Here is a 22,797-nt window from a genome sequence, read left to right as displayed (position 1 = left end):
CATGAACCTATCCATCACCAGGGCTCCTGCTGATGCCCATTCTCAGGAGAAGGACTCTCTGGAGCCTGTGGAGCAGGCAAATCATTCTGCCAACCAGTTATCTGCCACCAAACTCTTTAGGCATGAGTCAGCTCTTGGCACATGGTGGTGTTTGGAGATTGTAGGATATCTGAGGCATCAACACACAGCCTTCAGGCAGGACACAGCAACAGCTGGAGACCCTGATCCATCTCAACATTCATTCCAAGGCCAGGCAGGAAGGGATTTCATGTGGCATTTGAGGTGCTTTGGAAACTCAAGCAAGCACCAGCACTGACAACCTGCACCATCTGAGCTGAGAACTGAGAACCTCAAATGTTTACCCTGCCTGGGCAATCTCAGAAAAACTGAGCAACTGAGCATGTTTCTCCTCCCAGACATCCTCTCTCTTTCAGACACATTGCTCTTGCTCCTGGTCAGAGTCAGCATTCCAGTCTGCACTTTCCAGCCCACTTCTCCCCTACACCCTTCTTTTTTCTCATCTTTGTTCCCTTATTTGCCTCTTATCAACCCTTTTCTCCTGTAACATGGACAGGCAAAATCTTCTTTCCCAAAACTTGCTGCATTGTTTGGAGATTTTGAGAAGGGAGATAGTGACTGCAACTTTTATATAATCCTCCCACCCCTCTGAGCTGGGAGGTTCAAAGGGCTAGAGCTGTGCAGACAGGGTGAGACTTGGAGTGTTTCACTCTATTTCTTTATGATTTATTCCTGGCTCTCCCTGTGGATTCTGTACTGCTGGCTTTGACCAGGTCACATGTCAACCTCTTGCTCCCTCTGTGTCTCTAGAGGATATTTTATATTATATATTCTGAGACCAAGGGACCAGATAATTAACAGCTGTGTTGCTTGCAGGAAATAGTTTCCACTCTCCAGGGGAGTAGCACTCTCCCCTTTGAACCTCTTCCTCCCTCTGGGCCCTCTTGTCATGTTAGGAAGAGGCTGGTACCCGTCCATTTTGGATTCCCTGGTAGCCAGGGGACAACATCTGAGAAGGGCCTGGTCAGCCCAGGGGCTTTGCATCTTTCAGAGTCTACTTGTGCACAGTTCAGCCATTCTCCTGCCTCCATGTTTCTGGGGTGCACAGTGCTGAGGGTGTTTGTACTTTCATGCTTCCAAGAGGATGCTGCTGCTCTCACCTTCCTCTGTGAAAATACATAATATTTTTATTGTAATTAAAAGATGCTGTGCTGGTAGGGGATGGCTGCTGGAAGTTCAGCTCAGGAAGTCCCAAACCCCACAGCAATTAGAGATGGAGACAATACAGGGAGGTGTGTCCTACACTTGTTCTTGTGCTCTTCCCCAGGTGTCTGCTCGCGGCCCAGCTGCACGCAGGGCACTGGGCTGGGCCCCCGTGGTGCTGTTATTGCCTTACATCTCTCACTGCCAGCTGGGCTCTGCTCCCGAGGGCTCTCTGTGCATTAACCTTCCGGAACATCAAAGACTTTTTGAGAAACAGGGAGGTGAAAATAGTGCAGATGAAGGAAAAGCACTGAAGGGCTTCTGCTGTCAGTGTGCACACGGGATGGGTTTGTGTGTGTGTGATTGGGGCTGGATGGAAGCAGAGGAGCAAACCAGGCTGGCACAGACTGTGCAGTGGATCTGGAATAACACCAGGACTCTCAGACTCCTGGAGCAATCACCAAAACATAGAATCACAGAATCACTGAATCACAGAATCACTGAATCACAGTATCATTGAATCACTGAATCATTGAATCACTGAATGGTTTGGGATGGAAAAGACTTAAAAATCATCTTGTTCCACCCCCCTTCCACTATTCCAGGGTGCACCAAGTCCTGTCCAGCCTGGTCTTGAGCACTGCCAGGGATCCAGGGGCACCCTGCCCACCTTCCCAGCCAGGAATTCCTTCTCAACAGCCCATCTAAATCTACCGTCCTTCAGTTTCCAGCCATTCCCCCTTGTCCTGTCACTTCTTGCTCTTGTCCAAAGTCGCTCTCCTGTAGGCTCTTTTAGGTATTAGAAGGTGCTATAAGGTCTCTCCAACACAGCCTCGCAGTAGAAGGGTGTATTTTTTACGTATATAGATTAATTTTTCTAATTAAACAAGCAAGAAAACAAACACGGTTTTAAGGCTTTCACAAGTGCTTGTGGCTGTCAGGATACCTTGGGTGCTCCTTGAGGATGCTCTGGGCTGGGGAAGAGAAGCAGAGGGAGATGGATTGGTGAAAGTGGCTGTAAGGACTCTCCCCCATATTTCTGTTTAGCCTGCACCTTCCTGGAATTGTTTCCATAATAGGTCTTTCTCTAGAACCGAAGCCAAAAATCCACAGAAAATGTCTAAACAGCTTCAGTGTGACCATCTCACATCCCCTTCTGCCTGTGAACACGTTCTGTAGGATAAAGGACAGGGCTGATGGAAGGGCCCGTGGCGGCACGGCCTGTCATGGCTGTGGGGATGTGCCCCAGGAGCACCCTGCAGCTGAGGCCAGTGGCTCAGGGCTGTAACCAGGCCCTGGCCCAAGGGAGGGCTCTCCGTGGGGACCAGCCCTGCTGTGAGCATCACCTGCAGACGTAGTTGTCCCGGCAGGAATCCAGAGGCGCCAGGCAGTTGGGCTTGTCCTTGGACTCGTAGGAGCAGGCGGGGACGATGGTCTGGCGCCGGCGCTCGGCGCAGGCCGTGTCCTCGCAGGGGCAGAAGAGCAGCTCGTGGGTGTACTCCGGGGGCACGCGGTCAAAGAACTTGCGCAGAGCCTTGTGGCACTTGGAGCGGTTGCAGGTGTCGGCCCGGGCCAGGCGGCGGATGCAGAAGGAGACGTACTCCGTGCGCAGCCGCTGGCACATCTCGTCCACGTTGCAGGCCTTGGCGGCGTCCAGACACCGGTTCACCTGTGTCACCTCGTTCTCAGACCCTGTGGGGTGGTGGGACATGGTGAGGTGGTGCTGTGCTGATCTCCCCACCAGCAGCACCACCCCTGAGGCCTTCATGCCCCCGCTCCCACCCATGGCCACCCTGTGACACCACACCCGCTCCAGCCAGGGTAAAGTGCAGGTTTGCTCTGTACGTCCTGGTAAGACCAAATCCCCATTCCACACTCATCTTTTCCCAAGAAGTGCCACAGTCACATACCAGACTTCACCTCCCGGAGCTCATTTCACCAAGCTCGTAGCTTTAATAAAACAAATTTTGCTTTAATCTGATCATCTGGTAACACTTTACTAATGCAGATTAACCAGCCTGAGGCCTGGAAGACAGCAGGCATTAGAAAGTCCATCTACTTATGGCCATGAGTGGATCTGTTGAGTGTTGGGACCTCCACTAATGGACCTTCTTGTTTCTGCAAGCTGCTCAAGATCAAAGACTGAGTCTCTGCTACAAGGTGGTCTGCACTAATTCCTGGCACCTCAGCCTCACTGCCCTGGACAGGGAATTTCTTCTGGCCTCTGAAAGGTCATGTCTGGCTTTGGCAGCAGCTCTTTTTGCTCACCCCAGGATCTGCCCAGCTAAGCGAGACTTGTCTGGGTCACAGAGTGCCCCATAGACCAGTCTGAGCCAGTATCCCCCTGTCCCCAGCAGTGACAGTGCCTTCACAGGCTGGGATCAGAGCCCCTGGGACCCGATGCTATCTGCACACGAGGGCATGTGGGTGTCTCCCCACACCCTTTGCAGGGTCACCCCTCACTTACATCAGCAAAATCACTCTGCATGTCCACTGTCCTAAACAAGAGGAGAAAGAATGTCCCAGACTGGGTGGGAGAGCAGAGATGTGCTGTGGGATGCAGGGAAGGTGGAGGAAACCTGCAGCAAGGGGAAAGGTCAGGAACATAAAGCAAAAACTGTAGTGATGGGTGAGAAAAACAGTGTCTTCAGTGGGAAAGTAAGGGATCTCGTGAGTTTATATGCCAACAGCTTTCTCTGTGAAAACAGGGAAAAGAAGAGGAAAAGGCATTTGTCTAACACTGGATGTAGGGCTGCTTCAAAGGTGGATGGGGGTCTGTTTTATAGAGGGGAAAATGCTACAGTGTCCCTGGCAGGAGTCAGTGGGAACATCAGAATGTGTCTGATGGAACAGATAAAGAAAAGGTCCTTCAAGCTTGAGAGAGAAGATGAATTTGAAGCTGGTTTTCACTTCTCTGAATTAAAATCAAGACCAGAAGCATACCAGAAGGACTTTTTCCCCAGCAGAGAAAGATTTTTCCACTGAGGAAAAATCCCCAGAATGATAAATTTTCAATGCAGAGTCAAGCCCTATCTTTGACTGGGAGTTAAAACCAGCCAGTTGCTGCTGACAAGTGTTAAAACATTGACAGTCTCCCTGAGCCTTTCAGAGCTGGCTGCCCTCCTTTATTTCCCTGACTTTATCAGATGCTCCTTCTCCCAGCATTTATTTTTTCCTTCCTGTTGCCCCCTGTTGCTTACAGTGAGCTGGAAGTCAAATTCCAAATTTCTCAGTTATTTTATGGTGGGTGAAACTTTTGCTTGTTGTGATCCCTTCACTAAACACTTACCTTTAAAACTGTTCAGAGATGAATATTTTCAGAGCATCGGTTTATGCTGGGAAGCTGCCAGCTAACGTGTAGGAAACAGTTACTTGGAAGGGTTTCATTACCCATTCAGCCAATAAATCAAAGGGAACATGCTGGATTTTCTCCTCTTCCCACGCAACACCAGCGGATGTGCTTTTTAAATCACTGCTACAATTAGAGTGGAGAGATATGGTTCCATTTCTACAGTTTTAGTAGTGGCCATATATTGTTTATGAAAAATTTAGTTTAATATACCTGTTGTTCATTTGGCCTATGGTCACAGGGGTGTCTTATGTTTCAACAAGTTCTTGGGATTTCATTTGGTAGATTTGAAAGAGGGTCCTTTGGCAGTGTTGACCACTTGACCCTGGACACTGGACAGGCAGAGGGCAGCAGGTCATAAGTTATGTAATAGAAGATATTGATTAGTATGAATAAGGACAAAAGGGCTAAGAAATTTAGTGTCCCTAAGTGCATGCCAAGTCCTCTGAAGAATGCCTGCTGCTCTGGGTCCATTTCATTTTGCTGCACAACCTATTTCAATTTGCTTTAAAAACCTGAGAATGTGTTAACCACGTGTAAAAATCCCCATCCCTTGATTTCCCCGTGCTCTGAAGCCTTCTGGGACTCAGCAGAAGGGGAAAAGCTCCAGTAAAGAAAACCATGTCCCAGCAAAAAAATTCCCTGTCCATGTACCAATCTGCCAGGTGGAGTCAGTAAGAGCGAGGTCAGGGAGCACCTCCCATCCCCTCTGCTCCCCTTGTCCAGGGCTGATGGGTTAATTTGCTGCAGAACATTGTCACCCAACAAGCACCTGGCCATGGTGGGGACTGCAGACATTCTCTGCTGCAGGGACACGCTGCTCCTTCCTCGCTTGGGTTCACTCCAGCTGTGCATGTCACCCCAGAGCAAGGCACACATTTGGGAAAGCTGTTTGGGCACATCTGCCAGAGACACAGGAGCAGCACATTACCTGCTCCCAGACAGGTAGTTTGGTAAAATACCTGCTCCTTTCCAAGCTTCCTCTTGGAAAGCTGTGGAGCACAGGCTGGTTGTGGTGGCAGCTGTGCCATTGGTGATGGACGGGTTATTGGCGGCCACACTGACCTTTGAAGTGCTGAGCCCTCGAGCAGTTAAAAGGTGTCAGGCTGCTCTGCTCAGCCATTAACAGGGTTAGATGTACAGCAGAACATGGCTCTGGGTCCTCAGGTTACCTTCAGGGCAGGTGGTTAAAGGCTGTGGCTGGGATCAACACATAGGTTGAGTTATTGACCTCTTTTCCTGCAGAGTTCAATCCCGTGACTGATGTGGAAGCACCTTCCCAAACCTAACAACGCCCAAGCAGCTCCTGTTTGATGAGCTGTCTGCATGGAACAGATCATCCACCTGCTATGGAGAATGAGTGTGCCTGGGATGGGTCATTGGAAGGGGTCTTTGTAGCACATCTAAGTCCCAGTCCTTCATAGTACAGACATGAAACATCCAAAAAGACAAAAATCACAAGCAGTTTTTCCCAGAACATGTAACAGTTTAGCAAAGGAATCAGAGGGAACTCCTTGGAAAAAACAACTGCTAGACCTGACCCATGCAATGCTCACAAGGAGCACAAAGGACTTCCCTGTCTGCAGCCCCTGACCCCCAGCCAGAGCCCTCCCTGCCTGCACAGGAGGTGTCAGAGCATTTCCCACCCACCTACCTGCAGTGATGGATGCCAGCCGGACGTAATCAAAGCCCCTGATGAACGGCTCGTAAGGGGAGCTCTCCAGGACATTCATGCCTGGGGGAAAGAGAGAAGCTGGTGAGAAGGCAGATGAGGCTCCTGAGAGATGGCTGAGATGCACAAGGTTCAACATCTGCAGTGAAAGATTGTTTGGTGGGTCCAAGCGGACTATGCTCTAAAGGCCACGAGCAAATGGACACTCAGAGCCATGGGAACAGGTGTGTGGACACATCCTTGGAGAAGGGAATAGAATGTGACAGGCTTTAAAAATGTATCTCCGTTTTGGAGTGGGGCAGCCTGTCAGGAACTGTTGAGTGGCAGCTCTGTAGCTCAAGCTATGGGGCACATTGCAGGGATTGCCAGAGAGGACATCAGACTGTAGCACAGGCTCCTACTCAAGGGCAGAACTCATACACAGGGTTCCTGTCACCATTATTGCAGTTTCTTCTATGTCCCTCCCTGAGTCAAAGGTCCTCACCTGTTTTTAGGACACAGACAGAGCTGTGCACAGGATTATGTGGGTGATGACACACTCCCTATTTACTATCACCTCTCCCTTTCTCCTTGCCGACAGCCTTTTCTCACTTGGCACAAAGTTAATGACCCACAGCTCCTAAAGAAACTTCCTCTTGTAATTTTTAAGTCTCTGGGAGCCTGATTTTATTCAACTGGTGCTTCCCTTTCATCTGTGCAATGGTCTGTATTGCCCCATCAGCCTGATGGATACCATGGAATATTACTGAAGCAAACAACTCAGTATCTGTTTGTTTTTTGATTAGACATTTAGATGGATGTGTACAGCAGCAGCAGATGTACTGGCTGGGATAGAAGAACTATCCAGCCTCACGCTCTGGGCGTGTGCTGACCTCCAGCTGCAGCAAGAGGCAGCAGAGGCATAAAGAAATGGCTCCCCGTGTCCACAGCCCTGTGCAATTACCACCGGCGCATTACAAGGCAGCTTTACACCTTCATTGAAATATCTTGCATCGTTACTGACTAGAGAGGGGCCCATTTGTATTTTCCAGCATAGCAGTTTTATGTCCTGATGATAAAGCACCTTATCAGAGAGTTGTTATCGGGTTGTCATCATGTTATTGTGTCTCTAAGTGGGAAGGTGGCTAAACACGGGTGTGCTCAAGAGAAGCTGAGTAAATAGTGTGCTTTGTAAATTCCCTGAGCAGCACTTCCACAATTGTTTTTGCAAGAGGGATTCTAAGAAGCTTTTTGCAGCCTCCTGGGTATGTGTGATTGAGAAACAAAACTCTACATGGACTGTGTGGATTGGCTTCCTTTCGCAGTCAATTAAACATGTGTAAGGACTCTGAAACATGGGACTGCTACGAAATATATTTCCCTGGGGAAATTAAGGCAAGGAAATCAAAAGTTTGGTGTGCAAATCTGCATTGCAAATGAAGTCAGTTTGAAAAAGTGTGGGGCTCAGGACATGACAGCGGAGAAGTGGAGTAGAGCTGTTGTCAGCCTCCAAGAACAGCCCTCTCCCAGGCATTCCCAAGGTGGAAGTCCCAGCATACTGGGCAGGGAGAACATCCAGCACCAAACTCCTATTCTGCATCTGGAGACCCAGAGCTGGCCCCTGCCTGCTCTCAGCACTCCTTGCCAGCCTCTCTCTTCTCTTCCTTCTAGAGGAAGGTGTTCTCTGTGCCCATGGCAGGGGCTTGGAATTTCCAGGGTGTTTCAGGTCCCTTCCAACATAAAGCTCTGTGTCCCAGAGCTGGAAACCCTCATAACAGCACTGCCCTACACAGCCATGTCACAGGTGACCTGTTTTCAAGTTTGAGCCATCAAGGTCAGCTGGGAAGGGGCTGTGACACCACCCACTAAGAAGAATGGAGAAAATGGATTGCCACCTCTTCCCCAGACTTCCCTTCAATGGAAACAAATCTGGCATTAATTATGAGAAAGGCCAGGTACTGGAGGGTGCTCAGGTCTTGTATTTGCCCAGTCAGTTCATAGCACCATGCTCTGCACCCTGCCAGCTGTGGTACCTGGAAGCTTCCCAGGAATTTGATCAACCAGCTCCCATCCTGGAAAGCCTGTGCACTGCTTTGTCCATTTGCTTTGTTTTGCTTGGCCTTTTGGTCTGTGGTTTCACCCCTGCACTTTTCCTTTCAGGTATCAGCCAGGAGTGTTTTATTAATCCACTTCACAGCCCATGGCTGGAAGGGTCTGTTTTATTCCCCATTTTAATTTTCATGGTGCATAAAATACTCACCAGCCTGACAAAGAAGAGTTATGGTCACTGAGGTGCAATTTTATGGTGACTCTTAAAAAACGTCAAAATCCAAACTTATTGAATACTGGCTCTGGGAACACTTTAAGTTCCAACTTGATGTCACCAGCCCCAAATCTTCACTAACACAAAGACACTGATGCACTTGAGACATTCTAAGAGAGTGATTTTTTTGAAGTTCATGCTGTTTTTCCTCAATGCCTATGCTTTATGTTGCGTTTCTATAAAATTTACAGTGTTTATGGTCTTGGTTAACATACTTAGATACAAAATACGTTGTGCATTTCTCCAGCAAAAGGTCTCAATGTATATTGGGAATGCCATAAAAGAAAGGCTGGGTTAAAAAAAAAAAAAAAAAAAAAGGAAGGCGGCATCTCAGGATTTCAGTAGTGCTTTTACAAAACGTCAATACCATGGGGATCAATAGGATCATCAAATCTCTTGAGTTGGAAGGGGCCCACAGGGACCCTCAAGGCCAATTTCTGGCCCTACTGGACACCTCAACAATCCCACCCTGTGCTTGAGAGCATTATTCAAACGCTCCTGGAGCTCTGGCAGCCTTTGGACTGTGCCCATTCCCTGGGGAGCCTGGGCAGTGTCTAACCACCCTCTGGGGGAAGAACCTTTCCTGATATCCACCTAAACCTGCCCTAACACAGCTCCATGCTGCTCCCTTGGGTCTGATCAGCATGTCTTGAGATAGATCACAGAGGGGTATTCTGCAGCAACCTCAGAGCTGGGGAGCTCTGTAGAACGGCCGCGAGCAACTCCCTTTTAGGATGATCACCAGAAAGGAGCCCCGCTCTACTGACCTTCCATCAGCGTGTGGTGGATGCTCCAGTAGACACTCAGGCAGTGCTTCTCCTTTTTCATGCCGCGCTTGCACTTGCAGCCGTAGAGCTGGCTGGAGAGCAGGGCGCTCACGGTGCTGCGGCACTGGCTCTTGGCGTCGGGGCCCAGCTTGTTGGCGCCGTTGCCCGCGATGCACTGGCGCAGCGTGCGGAACTTGGCGCTGCACACGGGGTCGGTGGTGCAGGCCTCGCCCGCCTGCAGGCAGTCCCTGCTCGCGCCAACCGCTGCTGCCATGCCTTCTGCAAGGGAAGGGGAGAGCGGTCAGCGCCACGGAGCAGCCCCACGGGAAATGGCGTGTGTGCCCTGGGAAATGGCGTGTGCCCCCGGGAAATGGCGTGTGTCTCCCGCAGTCTCCTTCTTCCAGGTGGCCCAGAGAAATTGTGGATGCCCCGTTCCTGGAAGTGTTCAGGGCCAGGCTGGATGGAGCTCTGAGCAACTGGGGTAGTGGAAGATGTCCCTGCCTGTGGCAGAGGGGTGGAACCAGATGAGCTTTGAGGTCCTTCCCAACCCAAATCATTCCATGGTTCTATGACAGGATCAGCCTGCTAGCAGGATTGTAAGTGACAGAAACTTGACCATTTCCTGGTGGTTGATTTTTCCTTCTTGGAGAACAAAAACATTTTCAAATCCTCTCTTTCCCAGCTCTCTATCTCATTTCTGTCCTCCAAAGTTAACAGTAGCCCAATGTTACAGAGACCCTGGCCTCTGCTCCTTGAATATGGTTTAACTGCCTACACCTTCCTGGAGCTATAAATGGCTCTGTGTGGGTGTTTTGACATGTAGTCAGCCCACATATATCCCAGGAGCTGGCCCTTGTTCACTGTCACCATCTCCCCAGGACTCCCACTGTTTCTGTCTTGGCTTTTTCCAAGCTTTTGTAAATTGTCTTCAGAGTTCCTTTACCAATACAAAATGCTGTGTTCTCCATTTGGAGAGGAGAGCCCAAAGCATGGGAGAAAGATGGTATTGCTACACATGCACCAAGAAATTAGCTCATCAGGGCTCAGTGGTGCTGTGCCTCCGTGCCAAGAGCAGACCAATCCCCTGTTATTTATTGCTCTTCCTTGCTAAAGCAGGCTGGACATGTCCAGGCTGGCTCCTGGGATGTGCTCAGCCCAAGGCTCAGGGCTGCATTGCTGCTCCTGGCAAAGGACAGGGCCAGCAGCTCAGCCCTGCTCAGATGTGCTCAGCGGGATGGGGTTGTGTGGCACCCAGGTGGCAGAGAGGGGACTGGTGTGATGGTCTGGAGCATTTGACATAGTTGGTCAAGCAGGACTGCTCCATGGCTTGGGAGAGTGAGGAAGAGGCAGACCTGGTTTACGGAAGGGGAGAATCAGTTCCAGTGCCTGTACAGTAATTTTGGATCCTACTGTACTATCCAAAGAGAAACTGCTGTTGTGACCTTGAAGGACTTCTCCAATACTTCCCAAAGGAAAACTCTGTCTCTAACATAACTTGTCTTCCCTTTGGGTAGGAAGTAGAAGGGAAAGGACAGAAAAGACCATCTGCTTTTTTGACTCTCTCCGGTGTCTCCTTCTGGTGAGACCCAGCTTGGACAATATTAGAAAATCCTGCTTCCTGAGAAAAATGTGAGTCCCTGATCTCCATCTCTGAGAGCTTCATGAAATCTCTGCTTTCTCCAAGACTCTACAGGTCTCTTCATAAAGTCCCCTTTTCAGCCTTCCAACTGCTACCTCTCCTTAATTTCTGCACCTCCCAGTTGAGCACACGAGCCCAGGAGACTCATTTCTGTTCCCTCAGCAGTCACAGTGTGTTTGCTAAGAAGGAGCTGCCTCTGTTGCTCTTGATTAGAGTAGAAAGTAGCAGCTGGAGTTCAGATACTTCAATTATGTTTATTACAAACTTTGGATGAACCCACTAGGAGGTTTCCTCCTGAAGTATCCCAGTGGAATCTCAAATGAAAAACCTTTCATCTAACTGCAGACTATTTCAAAGTGCCTCATGGCCAATGTCAAGCCTTCAGGTATTTCAAATCTCACACTATCTCAAATTTGCGTTCTCCTGCCCCTGATTTATTCATAGACCTAGTTTATTTAGCACTCAAGGCTTGTTTGGATCTGCCAAACATGGAGAGAGAAATTATTTCCAACATGTGGGGAACTCTGCCTTGGGCTGTCATATACTGAAGAACTTCGAACACAGGCAACCAGTTTCCTTGAAATATCATTTGGGCAATTTGCAAATTCACTGAGATCCATAAAATGAGCTAGAGAACATATCTGAGCAGAATCCATAGGAATAAAGGAAAAAATAATTTACTTATTTTACTCTGGCTTTCTCCAAAGGATCTCCTCTGAATGAGGATAAAGCCCAGCAGGTTGTATTCCAGAAGAGATGACTTTGTCAGTGTCCTGTCAGCTGCTAGAAAAGTAGGTTAAAACAGAAATTATGACCTTCCTTCCCTTTCTCCGCTACATGAATTGCAGAAGATACTCCCCAAGATGGTTATAAACACAACCAGCCTGTAAAAGCTGTAAAACACTTTGGGATCTCACTTTAAATAAATCAAGCAGATTGACCATTTGAGAAATTTTCCTGCAAAATTTTAAGTAAATATACCTTCAAACAAGCCTTGCTTCATAGAACAAAGGCCAGGGGTGAATATTTACAGCCCAAACCCACAGCATAAAGCATCTCCTTTCAGACTTTATGACAGAGGTGTTTGAAGCCACTTGGAGTGTCATGAATGACCCGTTCTGTAATTGTGTCACTTAGAAACCAAATCATTCAGGAGCTTTTATTGTTAGCGGTGTCTTTGCAACTGAGACAACATAACGCCACGTTTTTCTCCTCACACTGCCCCTGAGAGAGTAATTTTATGCAACATTAAGACAGCACCTCTTAGGGAAAAAAATAAATCTCCATGACTTATAAAATTGATGGTGCTTCCTAACAGGCAGGGACAAGAGCAATATTAGGTCTTCTCTCCCAAAGATGGAGTGGCCTTTCTGGCTTTGCCTTCAAAAATAGCTCCTGGCAGACTCTCTGCTGTGGGATTTTCTTCCTCCTTTACTAACCAGGGAATTGGGATATGCACAGAGCTGTGTGTGGCTTGGACTTTCTGTGTCTCTGCTTTTCTAATAGCAGCCCTTCCAGCTCCCTCTGCTCCCTTTAAAAAGCCATTTGTCTGGAGTTTTATTCCTCACTCCCTGCTAATTTCATGCTGTTTACGGTGGGCAGATGGAGTAATGAGTTTATTTTCACATCCTGTTTGTAGCTGTGCTCCACATCTGTTTCTGCTCACTCTTATCTCAGTGCCATTCACCCAGAGTTACTCCTCAAGTGTGGGAGTAAGAGAAAAACCTGTCTCTTCCCATTTTAACAGACCCTCAGCTCCTCTCAGATAGGTGTCTCACAGTGCCTTGTGCTGACCAAGCAGGTCTGACTCTCCTCCAAGGACATAATTTCCTTTCTCAAGGAAGTGCAGCGGTGTCTGGGATACAGAAGTGTGAAGATGATTCCGTGTGGGCTGGAAATAGTGAATCAAATACCTGGAGAGCACCAACGTGGAGTCCTGTCACTCTCTCTTCCTTGCTCAGCTTGGCCTTTAGAAGTTTTAGCAGGGACCACACCAGTGCCACCAGGGGCTCTGGGATACATCCCTCTTCCCTCCCCTCCAGTTTATATATGAATTCAGTGGGAATCTTTTTACACTCCTCATTTGAGGGGTTGGAGAATGTCCGGAAAAGGGCAACAAAACTGGGGAAGGGTCTAGACAGTAAGTCCTATGAAGAGTAGCTGAGGGAGCTGGGAAGGGGGCTCAGCCTGGAGAAAGGGGGAGCAAGGATGTCTTGAAGAAATATTCCTAGCATTTCCCAACTATCCATAAACCAGTAGTCATGCATGAATGGACCCAGGTGGCTAATGCAGGTGGCCCCTGCTAAACCTCGTTTAAACTGTATTTTCATGCCATGATTTTATAGCCAAATGCTCAGGATCACACAAGGAACAAACTTTTGTACACAGCTCAAATTTCATTTCCCATTTGCTGCTGAAATACCTGCAGAGCAACCCCAATAAACACCTCTGCCATACCTATGCTCCCTCTCTGCTTGAGAACAGCCCTCCCACGAGATCCCACACACCTTGTCCAGAGCTTAGAGCTGTCACCTGGATTTTGTAGAGCCCAGAAACCTCCTTTGGGATGCTGTTCTCCACACAAGGGGAAGTTTCCTCCCTTCCACCTGTCTTGCCCTGATCTCAGTGCAAGTTCCATGCTCCAACACCTCTCTGAGGGCTGCCCCAGAGTCTCCTGTGTTAACTGAGGAGTGATAGCATAGGGATGTCTTTAAAATCATGGGATATTCAACTGAGTTGGAAAGAAAGTTTGGGCCTGGTAGGCCCTGGGAAAATGTTAGGCTTTACTGGATCATGTGAAACTGCACCTGTATAATAATTTAATAACTATGAAAAATGATATGATTGTTATATGATAAATGATATGATTGTTAAATGTGATAATTGTTTGGTAATTTGATACAATTATTGTTTAATCATAACAAGAATCATGAGAAATGATGTTTGGGGGGTTTGATGGAAATTACAAGAATCCATGCTTGGATGAAATCAATGTATACAATAGAACAATATGAGTTTAAAAATTAATATGTAGTTATATAACGATAAGGATATAAAAACGTGTTCATCCCAAACCCATGTTGGAGTCAGATTTTGGTCTGTACCCCCGACACCCAGAGCTCTTCAGTAAAAGCACCTGCATATAATCATTCTGTGATTATGTGTTTCTGAATGCTAACAGAAGGACACCACTACTCCTTGCTGACAGTCCTCTGTGGACTTCAATGGTTTTACCAACATAGCACACTCATAATGAAATCCCACACTGCAAACAAATCTTCCCCAGCGATCCTTCCCAGCCAGCACTGGGGTGGTGGAATTTGCTGAGAACATCTCAGGAATGCAAGGTCTGAGGGTGTTAAGGCAATACTGGAAAGTTCAGGCCAACAACGTGCTGCGTGTCTTGATCAGGCATTAGAAATGTGCTGCCTGACCCTTTGTCCCTCCAGCTCTGACCCTTCACCCCTTCCCTCCACGTTATGAGCAATATTTTGTCTCTATTTGATCTGTGCCTCCACACAGGACTTTACAGGCACTGAGGAGATACAAATAACCACAGCAACACCCTGAATATTTCCAACACACTGAACATTTCCCTCTGCACTAATGGCTGATCCACGTAGGAGATAACCACTGTATGGACTCAAACCCAAAGAAAACATTTCTCTGATCTGCCTGGCTGTTTATCATAGATTTATACATGACACCCAGATACCATGACAAGTTGTATCATGTCTCCATTACCCTTAAGGAGAAGAGAACTCATCATGAAAGCCCTCATGATGACTTGGGGTAAAGTCTCCCTAGATATCATTACTCCCCTACACTAACACATCCTTTTTGACAAGGCTTCAGCCTTTGTTTTCTAAAGATGCCTCTGGAATGCCCCATCCTGCTGGACTGACTCAGCCAGACTAACCACCAAATCAGCTATAAACAATATTCTTATGAAAGGAGGATGAAAATCAGACCATCATGCTCAGTGCATGACCTGGTTGCAAATATTTGTTTATCTATTTTAAATAAGTTTATTCCATCAGACCCAGGAAGAGGGCTTAAAACTTTTGTGGATTCATGAAGTCCCAAAGAGGGTACAAGTTATTCTGTAATACTGTGTATCTGAAACAGACATCACACAACTAGCTAGAAGTTTTGGCGGAGAAAATGATCTGTCACATCAATTCCTGACTGAAATCTGGGGACACCATGACACGGGTGTATTGGGAAGGTTCAGTCTAATTTCTGCTGGAATAGAGGCTCTTCTCCCACTCCCAAAGCTAGGCAGTCATACCAGACAGGGTGACTGGGGTTTGTGATCACCAGGGTCTCAACACTGGTGCATTGTATCCCACAGTTATCCCATCCTGTGGGACAACTGGTGGTCTCTGGATAGCAGCTCCTTGTATGCCGAGGTGAGAGAACATCTAGCAGAGAGCAGTAAGGGCAACTGAGGTTCTCAAGGGCCAGAGGTGATCTTTAAGTATTTAACAGTACTTAAAGATATATAAGACCTCAAGTTCCACCTAAATTTGACTTTAAAATGTCCTGGCCCATGGCAAAGACATAAAGATTCTCTGCTGAGGCTGAGCAAAACAAGCTTAGAACCAGGAGACAGCTCCTTTTTTGGTCTAACTCTGCCTGGGTCTGCTCAGTCACATCACCTTGTGACCTTTCCCACCTCTGACCTGTCATGCTCCCCATCCAGAGATCTCCCCATGTGCTGGGCAGGGCTCAAACATGCCCCTGTTCACCTGAAAGATGATGGTGAGGAAGAAGTTTGTTCCCTTGAATTTCTGTGGCTTCAAGTCTAATATTTGACCTGCACACAGAATCATAGAACCATTTAGGTTGGAGAAGCCCTTTCAGATCACCAAGTTCAACCATTCCCCCTGCACTGCCCATGTCCCCAAGTGCCACATCCACAGGGCTTTGAAATCCCTCCAGGATGGACACTCCACACTCTCCTGGGCATCCTGTTCCAATGCCTGACCACAGTCCAGTGTCTGACCAAACTGCTGCAGAAAGCACATTCTCAAGGAAGGTGACTCAATAAGAATGCTGAGGATTCTCGATATTCAAATGATCTTTACTCCCCCAGTTAGGCTGATGCCAAGAGGACACTGTCCCAAAAGGAATCCCTCGTGTTTTCCTGGAGAGCCATGGCACAGTCAGGCAGTGCAACTGGCCATGGATGCAGAGGGGAAAGCATGGGCTTCCACGGATGGGGCAGCCAACACCTCTCTGGGCAAACAACTACAATTGCAGTGTTGTGGCTCTCTTTGTGCCAGCTCCCAGAGGCTGATGGCCTTGGTCATCAGCTGGATTTGTCACACACAAAGGAAACTAAAACTCCATGCCCTGGATGTAAGCCTAAGGTAAGGAACAAGCAGAAGGATATCAGTCTAAGGCCAGGAGCATCCTGCAGGTGCCAGAAGCACAGGAGAAAGGGGGCCTGGTCATGTGCAGAGGCATGCCAAGACAAATGAGGTTTGTATATGGGGAAACTGGGAGAACTAAGGAATAATTTAAGCAAGGTGGTATTTGTGCTATCAGCAACATGCTGGACACTCACAACAGCCTGCCCCCACTGGGGTTACATGTTCAAGTTCCTGATCAGTAATTGCCATGAGGCTGCTTTTCCAGCCTTTAGAGGAAAGAATGTGCTGTGTGCTGCAGCTCCTGGCAGAGTGTGTCCCTGGGGCTCCAAATGGCTGCACTGCTCAGGGCAGAGCAGCCATAGCACAACACCCTTTAGCTGCAGCCACTGAGATCCCCAAAAAGCTCAGCACAGAAGTGTTTGGGGTTCCTCCACCAGCCACAAGATACACCTGGTACAAGATTCACTGAGATCCCCAAAGAACTCAGCACAGAGGTGTTTGGGGTTCCTCCACCAGCCACAAGATACACTGGTACAAGATTCACTGAGATCCCCAAAGAGCTCAGCACAGAGGTGTTTGGGGTTCCTCCACCAGCCACACCTGGAGGAAGATTTATCTTTAAAAGTTTCATTGGCCAATATTGTGATCAGATACTGGAGCACACACTGTGACATGTTTTCCTGGTGTCTTTCCTAGACAACCTCATCATTAAACCCTTTGCATCTTCTCCTTTTATAAGCAAAAATTCTTCTCATGTTGCAGTTTATGATTGTCTGCCACTAAAGCAGCGTTCAGGAGTCATCAGCCACAGAGTCTGAAGTAACTGAGCTCCTCAAACATCACTTGATTTTGTACATGTATTTTTATTTCTCTATCTGTGCATCAAGATCAGCTCAGCTTCCCAGCCCAGGTTTGGATAAGCAGGCAGCCTAATACTCATCTTTCTGAGCAAAATTTCAGCTAACAACACCCAATGCCTTAAAGGCAGTCTGCTTAAGTCCAGCAGAGTGAGATCCAGATCTTTCTCGGTGCCTGTAATGGTTTTATACACATACAGAATTAAATATCTGAGGTTTGTTTTTTTTTTAACTCCCTTAGCTCCACTTTGTTTCAAATAATTTGACTGAAGAGTTCTGGCATTCACCAACTCCTCAAAATCTTGCAAAGTCCTATTAATTAACTGTGCACTGATGTAAAAAATTACCATTTCTGGAAGCCCATATGTGCCACATAAAGGTTTATTGTTTCCTACGGGGTAACTTAATATGAGAGTCTCTAATAATGCAGTCTCAGTGCCATGGATGACCCCACAGGTCCACCACATCTGACCCAGCATTGTTGTTTTTGTCTCCAAGGTAGAAACTCCTGACACATTTCACACATATCTATTTCTTCCATCCCTGTGTGCACTGGTGGCCACTGCAATGATGATCTCACAGATTCTGCAGAATCCCTGAGGGCTGTAGTACTGACACTGCTAATTCTTGCATCTGTGCACTGTGCTCTCAGTTACAGAAAGCTCTGATCTGGATTGATATGCAGCTCCCAAGCCTCCTGCCAGTGACACTGTTAAAAGCTTTCTGCAGTGCCCTCTCCTTTGCCATGGCTTCCAGAAGTTTATTCCCAATGATGTTTGAGATGAGAGAAATCTCTTCCACCAGACTTCCATGGCCTGTGCAGTTCTCCACCACTCAAGAATGACGCTCAAACACTCCCAGGACAGCAGTGCCTGCTCTCAGCTCTTGTTTTCCTGGCTTACACTGCTCAAACTCCATGGATGCAGCTGGAGAATTAAAGCTGAACACCCTCCTGTCTTCTCACAGGTGAATGGGCTATTTCTTTAGCAACAGTGAAACTGGGGTCAATTTTTTTGAGATCCATTTGCCCTACCTGAATATTTTTCTTTAACAACTCCTGAAGCAAAGGCATCCCTCTGTACATGAAGGTGCTTTTTGCAGAGTGGTTGAGAAAACAATTCCACCAAAATGCACAGGAGTTCTGTCACACTGTCCTGTCATTCACAGAGGGATTTACTGGCCAGGTGGTTGATCTTGAGGTGAAATATTCAAGATCAGGTTGGACAGGGCTCTGCGCAGTGTGATCTAGTGGAAGATGTCCCTGCTCACTGCAGGGGGTTGTACAGACGACCTTTAAAGACCTCTTCAAAACCCAAACTATTCTCTAATTCTCCAGCACAGCTTGCCCAAACTCAGGTGCTTGCTTTCCTCTCTTTGGCTGGCAAAACTCCCTGTCCACGCTGGCACTCCTGTTTCACTTGAAATCCTGAATAACAGCCCAGAAAGAACAGAGCTCATTTAATTCCAGGAGCCAAACCCTGCAAATCTTTCTTAGCTGTCAAAGCAGCATTTCTGTATTCACATGGTTTTGGCCAGAGTCTGTGTATACGTCAATTCACTTACACTTTCTCCCAAATACCCCATATTTCTGATTTCAAATTAGATTTATTTTGCCATGCCCCATTTTTTGACCCTTTTGCTGCCCTCTCCCCTACCCCCCAGTCTATGTGGACTGCAATGTCCTTATTTCCTTCAAATAATTCTTGCATTTTCCTGTCAAAAACCTTAGGAGCAAGTTAAAAACCAGAGGGAAATTTTTATAAGGAACATGTCCCATCAGGGGCATTAGAAATTCAGATTTTCAAAGTCTTCTTAGTCAGGGCAATTTGCAAAGACCCAAGAGGGGCAGATCACAGGATGAAGAAACCCCACATCTCCAGCTATTGTCTTCAAAATACCTCCCTTAGTACACAAGGGAAAAAATGTTCTCTGAATATTCCTATTGAGTTGTTTGGATCTAATCTCCATCTGAGGGACGTGTCCTTCTTTCCTACTGCTCCCAGGGGCAGGCATATTGCAGCGACTTCTATTTTGAAAAACAGTTTTCAGTGTTTGCACATAGCCCAAACCTTTCCCTTAACTTCTGCCTCAGGAACAGAGCAGCATTTCTGGAGGCTGAGGCACTGAGGGTTCAGGATCTGACAGCACAGACTTCTATGCCCTGCTCACCACTGCTATTAAAGACATCTCAACACTGTTTTATTTTCTCTTTTTCCCCTGGCCTACCCTTCCTTTCCAGATACCATCCAGTCATTCACATCCTTTTCCACATTCACTAGGGTCTCTCCATCTGCTGTGGTCTCTGGCTGCAGCCAGTCCCCAAGGAGGAGTTGTTGACCAAAAAAGAGAGGGTGGAGTGAGGCTGAGGGTGGGCAGAGGGCTGGTTGTGCTGGCTGGTGATCCATGGCTGCACAGCTGCTGCCCCAAACTGGGAACAGAAATGGATCTGGCATTCGTGCCACGGGTTTCTCCCTCTCTGGCATAACCAAGACCAAGACCTTGAGCTTCTGCTGTGGCGCAGGTCAGAACATGTGACGGGTGATGAGAGGGGCAACAGCTCCAAGGAGACAAAGTAATTTGGGGACATGGACTCTTTTGGGCAAGACCTGTGGAATGACATCCAGGCTGCTTCTGTCACATCCCACCACACTCGCCATGGAATAATAAGAGATCTTCCCCTCCAAATTCTGCTTTAAAATCCATTTCCCCTCATGCCACAGAATTGCTTACACAAAAATACATTCTCCCAGGGGCTGCTGGACCCTGTCAGAGAGCCTGTGTATATGAGCTACTAGAGATGGTAGAAAAGTAACATCTTTACCTTTCCAGCTCTTATGAAGAATGAGATCCCAAAGGAGTGGAAAAGGATTGCCCTTTTAAAAGAAGCAGGCAAAAGAACCAGATGAATTATGGATCAATCTCACGGATAACACTGTCCAGGAAAATAGGTGTGACATGTGATTTGACCTCTCCAAGACATTTGGAATAGGTCCAAGAGTGAGTGGCCTCTGAGCAGTCACAGCCAAGTGGGTGCTCATGAACACAGAGCTCCAAAACCAGAAAAGACACATTTTCAGGCTCAGAGGTGTTTGAGAGTCTGTCCTGAGTCTGGTACTGTTCAATATTCCCATAATGGCTCCAGTGATGGAATAGAGAACAGATTTCTGTAATTTGTGGCTGACAGAAGATGAGGAGGGGGTCACAAGAAATGGGCAAGACAAGACTGGAATTCAAAATTATCTTGGTCTGTTCAAGGCAGTGTATGAAATCAGGAGGATGACACTGACCAGAAGCAAAAGTGGCACTGGGAGATGTGAGTGTGAAAAGACAGAAGGAAAAGCAAAGCTAGGAAATAGAAGCAAGGGAAATATGGCCGTGGGGAGACAGGTGGGCACATGCTGAACAGGGAAAAGAAACAGGATGAAAAACACAAAACATGTGGTCTGGAGCATAAGCAGTATGTGTTTATCACAGGAAGCAATTATTCTGCACTTCTCAGCCCCAGTAAGGCTTTAGCTGGAGTTTGGGTCATCTTTCGATAGGACAACACATGTTAAGGAAGATGACAAGATCCCAGAGGAATTTTGTTAAAATTATAAATGGTTTTCAGGCTGAGATGAGGATGAAAGAAAAGGGTTTGTGTATTTTAGGATGAAGGCTGTGAAGAAACAAGATCAGAGCACTCAAATACATAAACAAGACATTTTAGATGTGGACAGTGATAGATATCCCTCCACTGCTGTGGGACATGAGATGAGATGTAATTCTGAGTAAATGTGCAGCAAGGGAGATTTAGATCAATATTAAGAAAAATGTTACATGGGAAGTTAAAAAGTGGAACAGATTATGGAGGGTGTGTTTAATCCCCAGCAGTGGAATTATTTACAACAGCACGTGTCAGAAGCAACTCTTGATCCTCCCTTCCCTGCTGGAGCAGCAGTGTCATACACGTGGTCCCTTCCCCTCCTCTGTCCCTGTGACACTTCCACGGCAGACCTTGTGGCAGGTGTGGACTTGTGAAACGAGGACAGGCACCTCCAAACCAAACAAACCACACTGGAGACAGGCACAAATGGAAGGGGAATAAAGTCTGTGTGAAGCGTGGCTCTCTCAGAACAAGGCCAGACTGGACACTGGGGCTGGAGCAAGCTGGGACAGTGGAAGGTGTCCCTGGGCAGCACTCCCTGGGTAGCTCTCCCTGCCTCACCAGGCTCCAACACAGCTACTAACACTCTGTTTCCATCCACTGGCTCCCACCAAACTCTGACACCTCCACCACGCTGCAGGAAGGTGGCTGGGTTTTTAAAGCACATACTAGAGGCCTATGTCCTCCTTTGCCATCCCTGCCAGAGATCTGAGGGAACTGCTGTTCCAGGGCAAGCTGAGCCCATTTGCACACCCCACACCCTCCTTTGTGCCTGGAGCAGCTTGGAAGGCAGAGCACGGAGCATCCCCTGTCCACGCTGCCAATAACAACAGAAGGGCAATGCCTTCAGAGACAGAGCTCTGGGAACACAGAGTTCATCGAGCTCTCCGGGGGAGCTGTGATGCCCATGGCATCAAACAGCCCTAAAAACCTCTGATGCTCTTGGTTCAGCAGGGCCCAGCAGTCATTTTCAGGCCCCTGTTCTTGCTGTAGAGAAGCGAGGAGAAAATTACGTGTTCCTCGTTTGATCTCTGGCACTTGCTGGATCAGAAAAGTCTACGGGTGTTGAGTTTGAACTGCTGCCAGACCAGCAATTGTTAGCAGAAATGGACAGTGTTTGGATCCTGCCTTCAGCAGTTTCAACACTCTTATCTGTCCTGCACATCACTCCATATAACTAAGCACTGGAAAACCTTCCAGCTCTGCCTGCAAAACACAAGAGCAGCCAAGATGGGCCAAGACAACTGTGCAGACCTTGAGCATTCACTGCTGAGGACAAAATCTCACCCGCTTTTAAAGGGTCATTTATCAATGAACCCTCTTCTTAATGTACCTCTTTGAAGCACTTAAATGCCAGCGTGCTCTGTGCTGCATGGTTATGATGGGGATCCCAGCCATGTGTCAAGCAGCAACCGTGACCCCTTTTTCTGTGATTAAGTTCATTTTTGTTCCATCGAATTTTTTTTGCACATGATTAACCGGTGAATAAAAAGGCCATTTTTTATTTTTCTTTGCAAAGGCTGAAGCAGTTTTAATCATATATAATTCAACACTTGCTATGCGTTTTGCATTCCCTGCTTTAAGATGAATTTGGCACTAAACAAGCACTCAATTATACTCCCCCGCCTCTATTTTCTCTGGAAGTTGCAAAATTCATTCAAACAAAAGCTAAACCCTCCTGAAGATTTATGAAGATTAATGATGATTAAAATCAAAGAACAGAGATTCTCCTCCTGACGTTACGAAGCCACAGGGCTCCAATAAATGTCCTCCAGTGACACTTTTCCAGGCAACCCGGGGTTCAAAGACAAAATTGTGTACATGTCTGTACCAGCACAGGTCATTGCATCTATCCATCATCCCTTCATCTCTCACTGACCTTTTCTTGCCTCTAACACTAAATATTAGACATGAAGGCTGGAGTTTGTAGAGTAAATCACAAGTAAGGACGAATAAGGCATACAGC

General features: G+C 47.3%; 1 protein-coding gene across 1 annotated transcript in view; it reads right to left on the bottom strand.

The window, feature by feature from the left end:
- Positions 1 to 22,797, bottom strand: part of LOC135299783 (GDNF family receptor alpha-4) — a 73,691-nt gene that overhangs the window by 9,792 nt on the left and 41,102 nt on the right. Inside the window, exons 2-4 of the mRNA XM_064419195.1 lie at positions 9,312 to 9,590; positions 6,225 to 6,305; positions 2,568 to 2,913 (exon numbers count right to left, since the gene is read on the bottom strand). Of these exons, the coding sequence (XP_064275265.1) occupies positions 2,568 to 2,913; positions 6,225 to 6,305; positions 9,312 to 9,590 (706 nt within the window). The remainder of the gene's footprint in view (positions 1 to 2,567; positions 2,914 to 6,224; positions 6,306 to 9,311; positions 9,591 to 22,797) is intronic.

The sequence above is a fragment of the Passer domesticus genome, chromosome 4, assembly GCF_036417665.1.
Source record: "Passer domesticus isolate bPasDom1 chromosome 4, bPasDom1.hap1, whole genome shotgun sequence".
In the NCBI taxonomy this organism is placed as follows: Eukaryota; Metazoa; Chordata; class Aves; order Passeriformes; family Passeridae; genus Passer; species Passer domesticus.
Note: the sequence above shows the minus strand (reverse complement) of the source record. Positions and strands in the feature narration are given on the sequence as shown.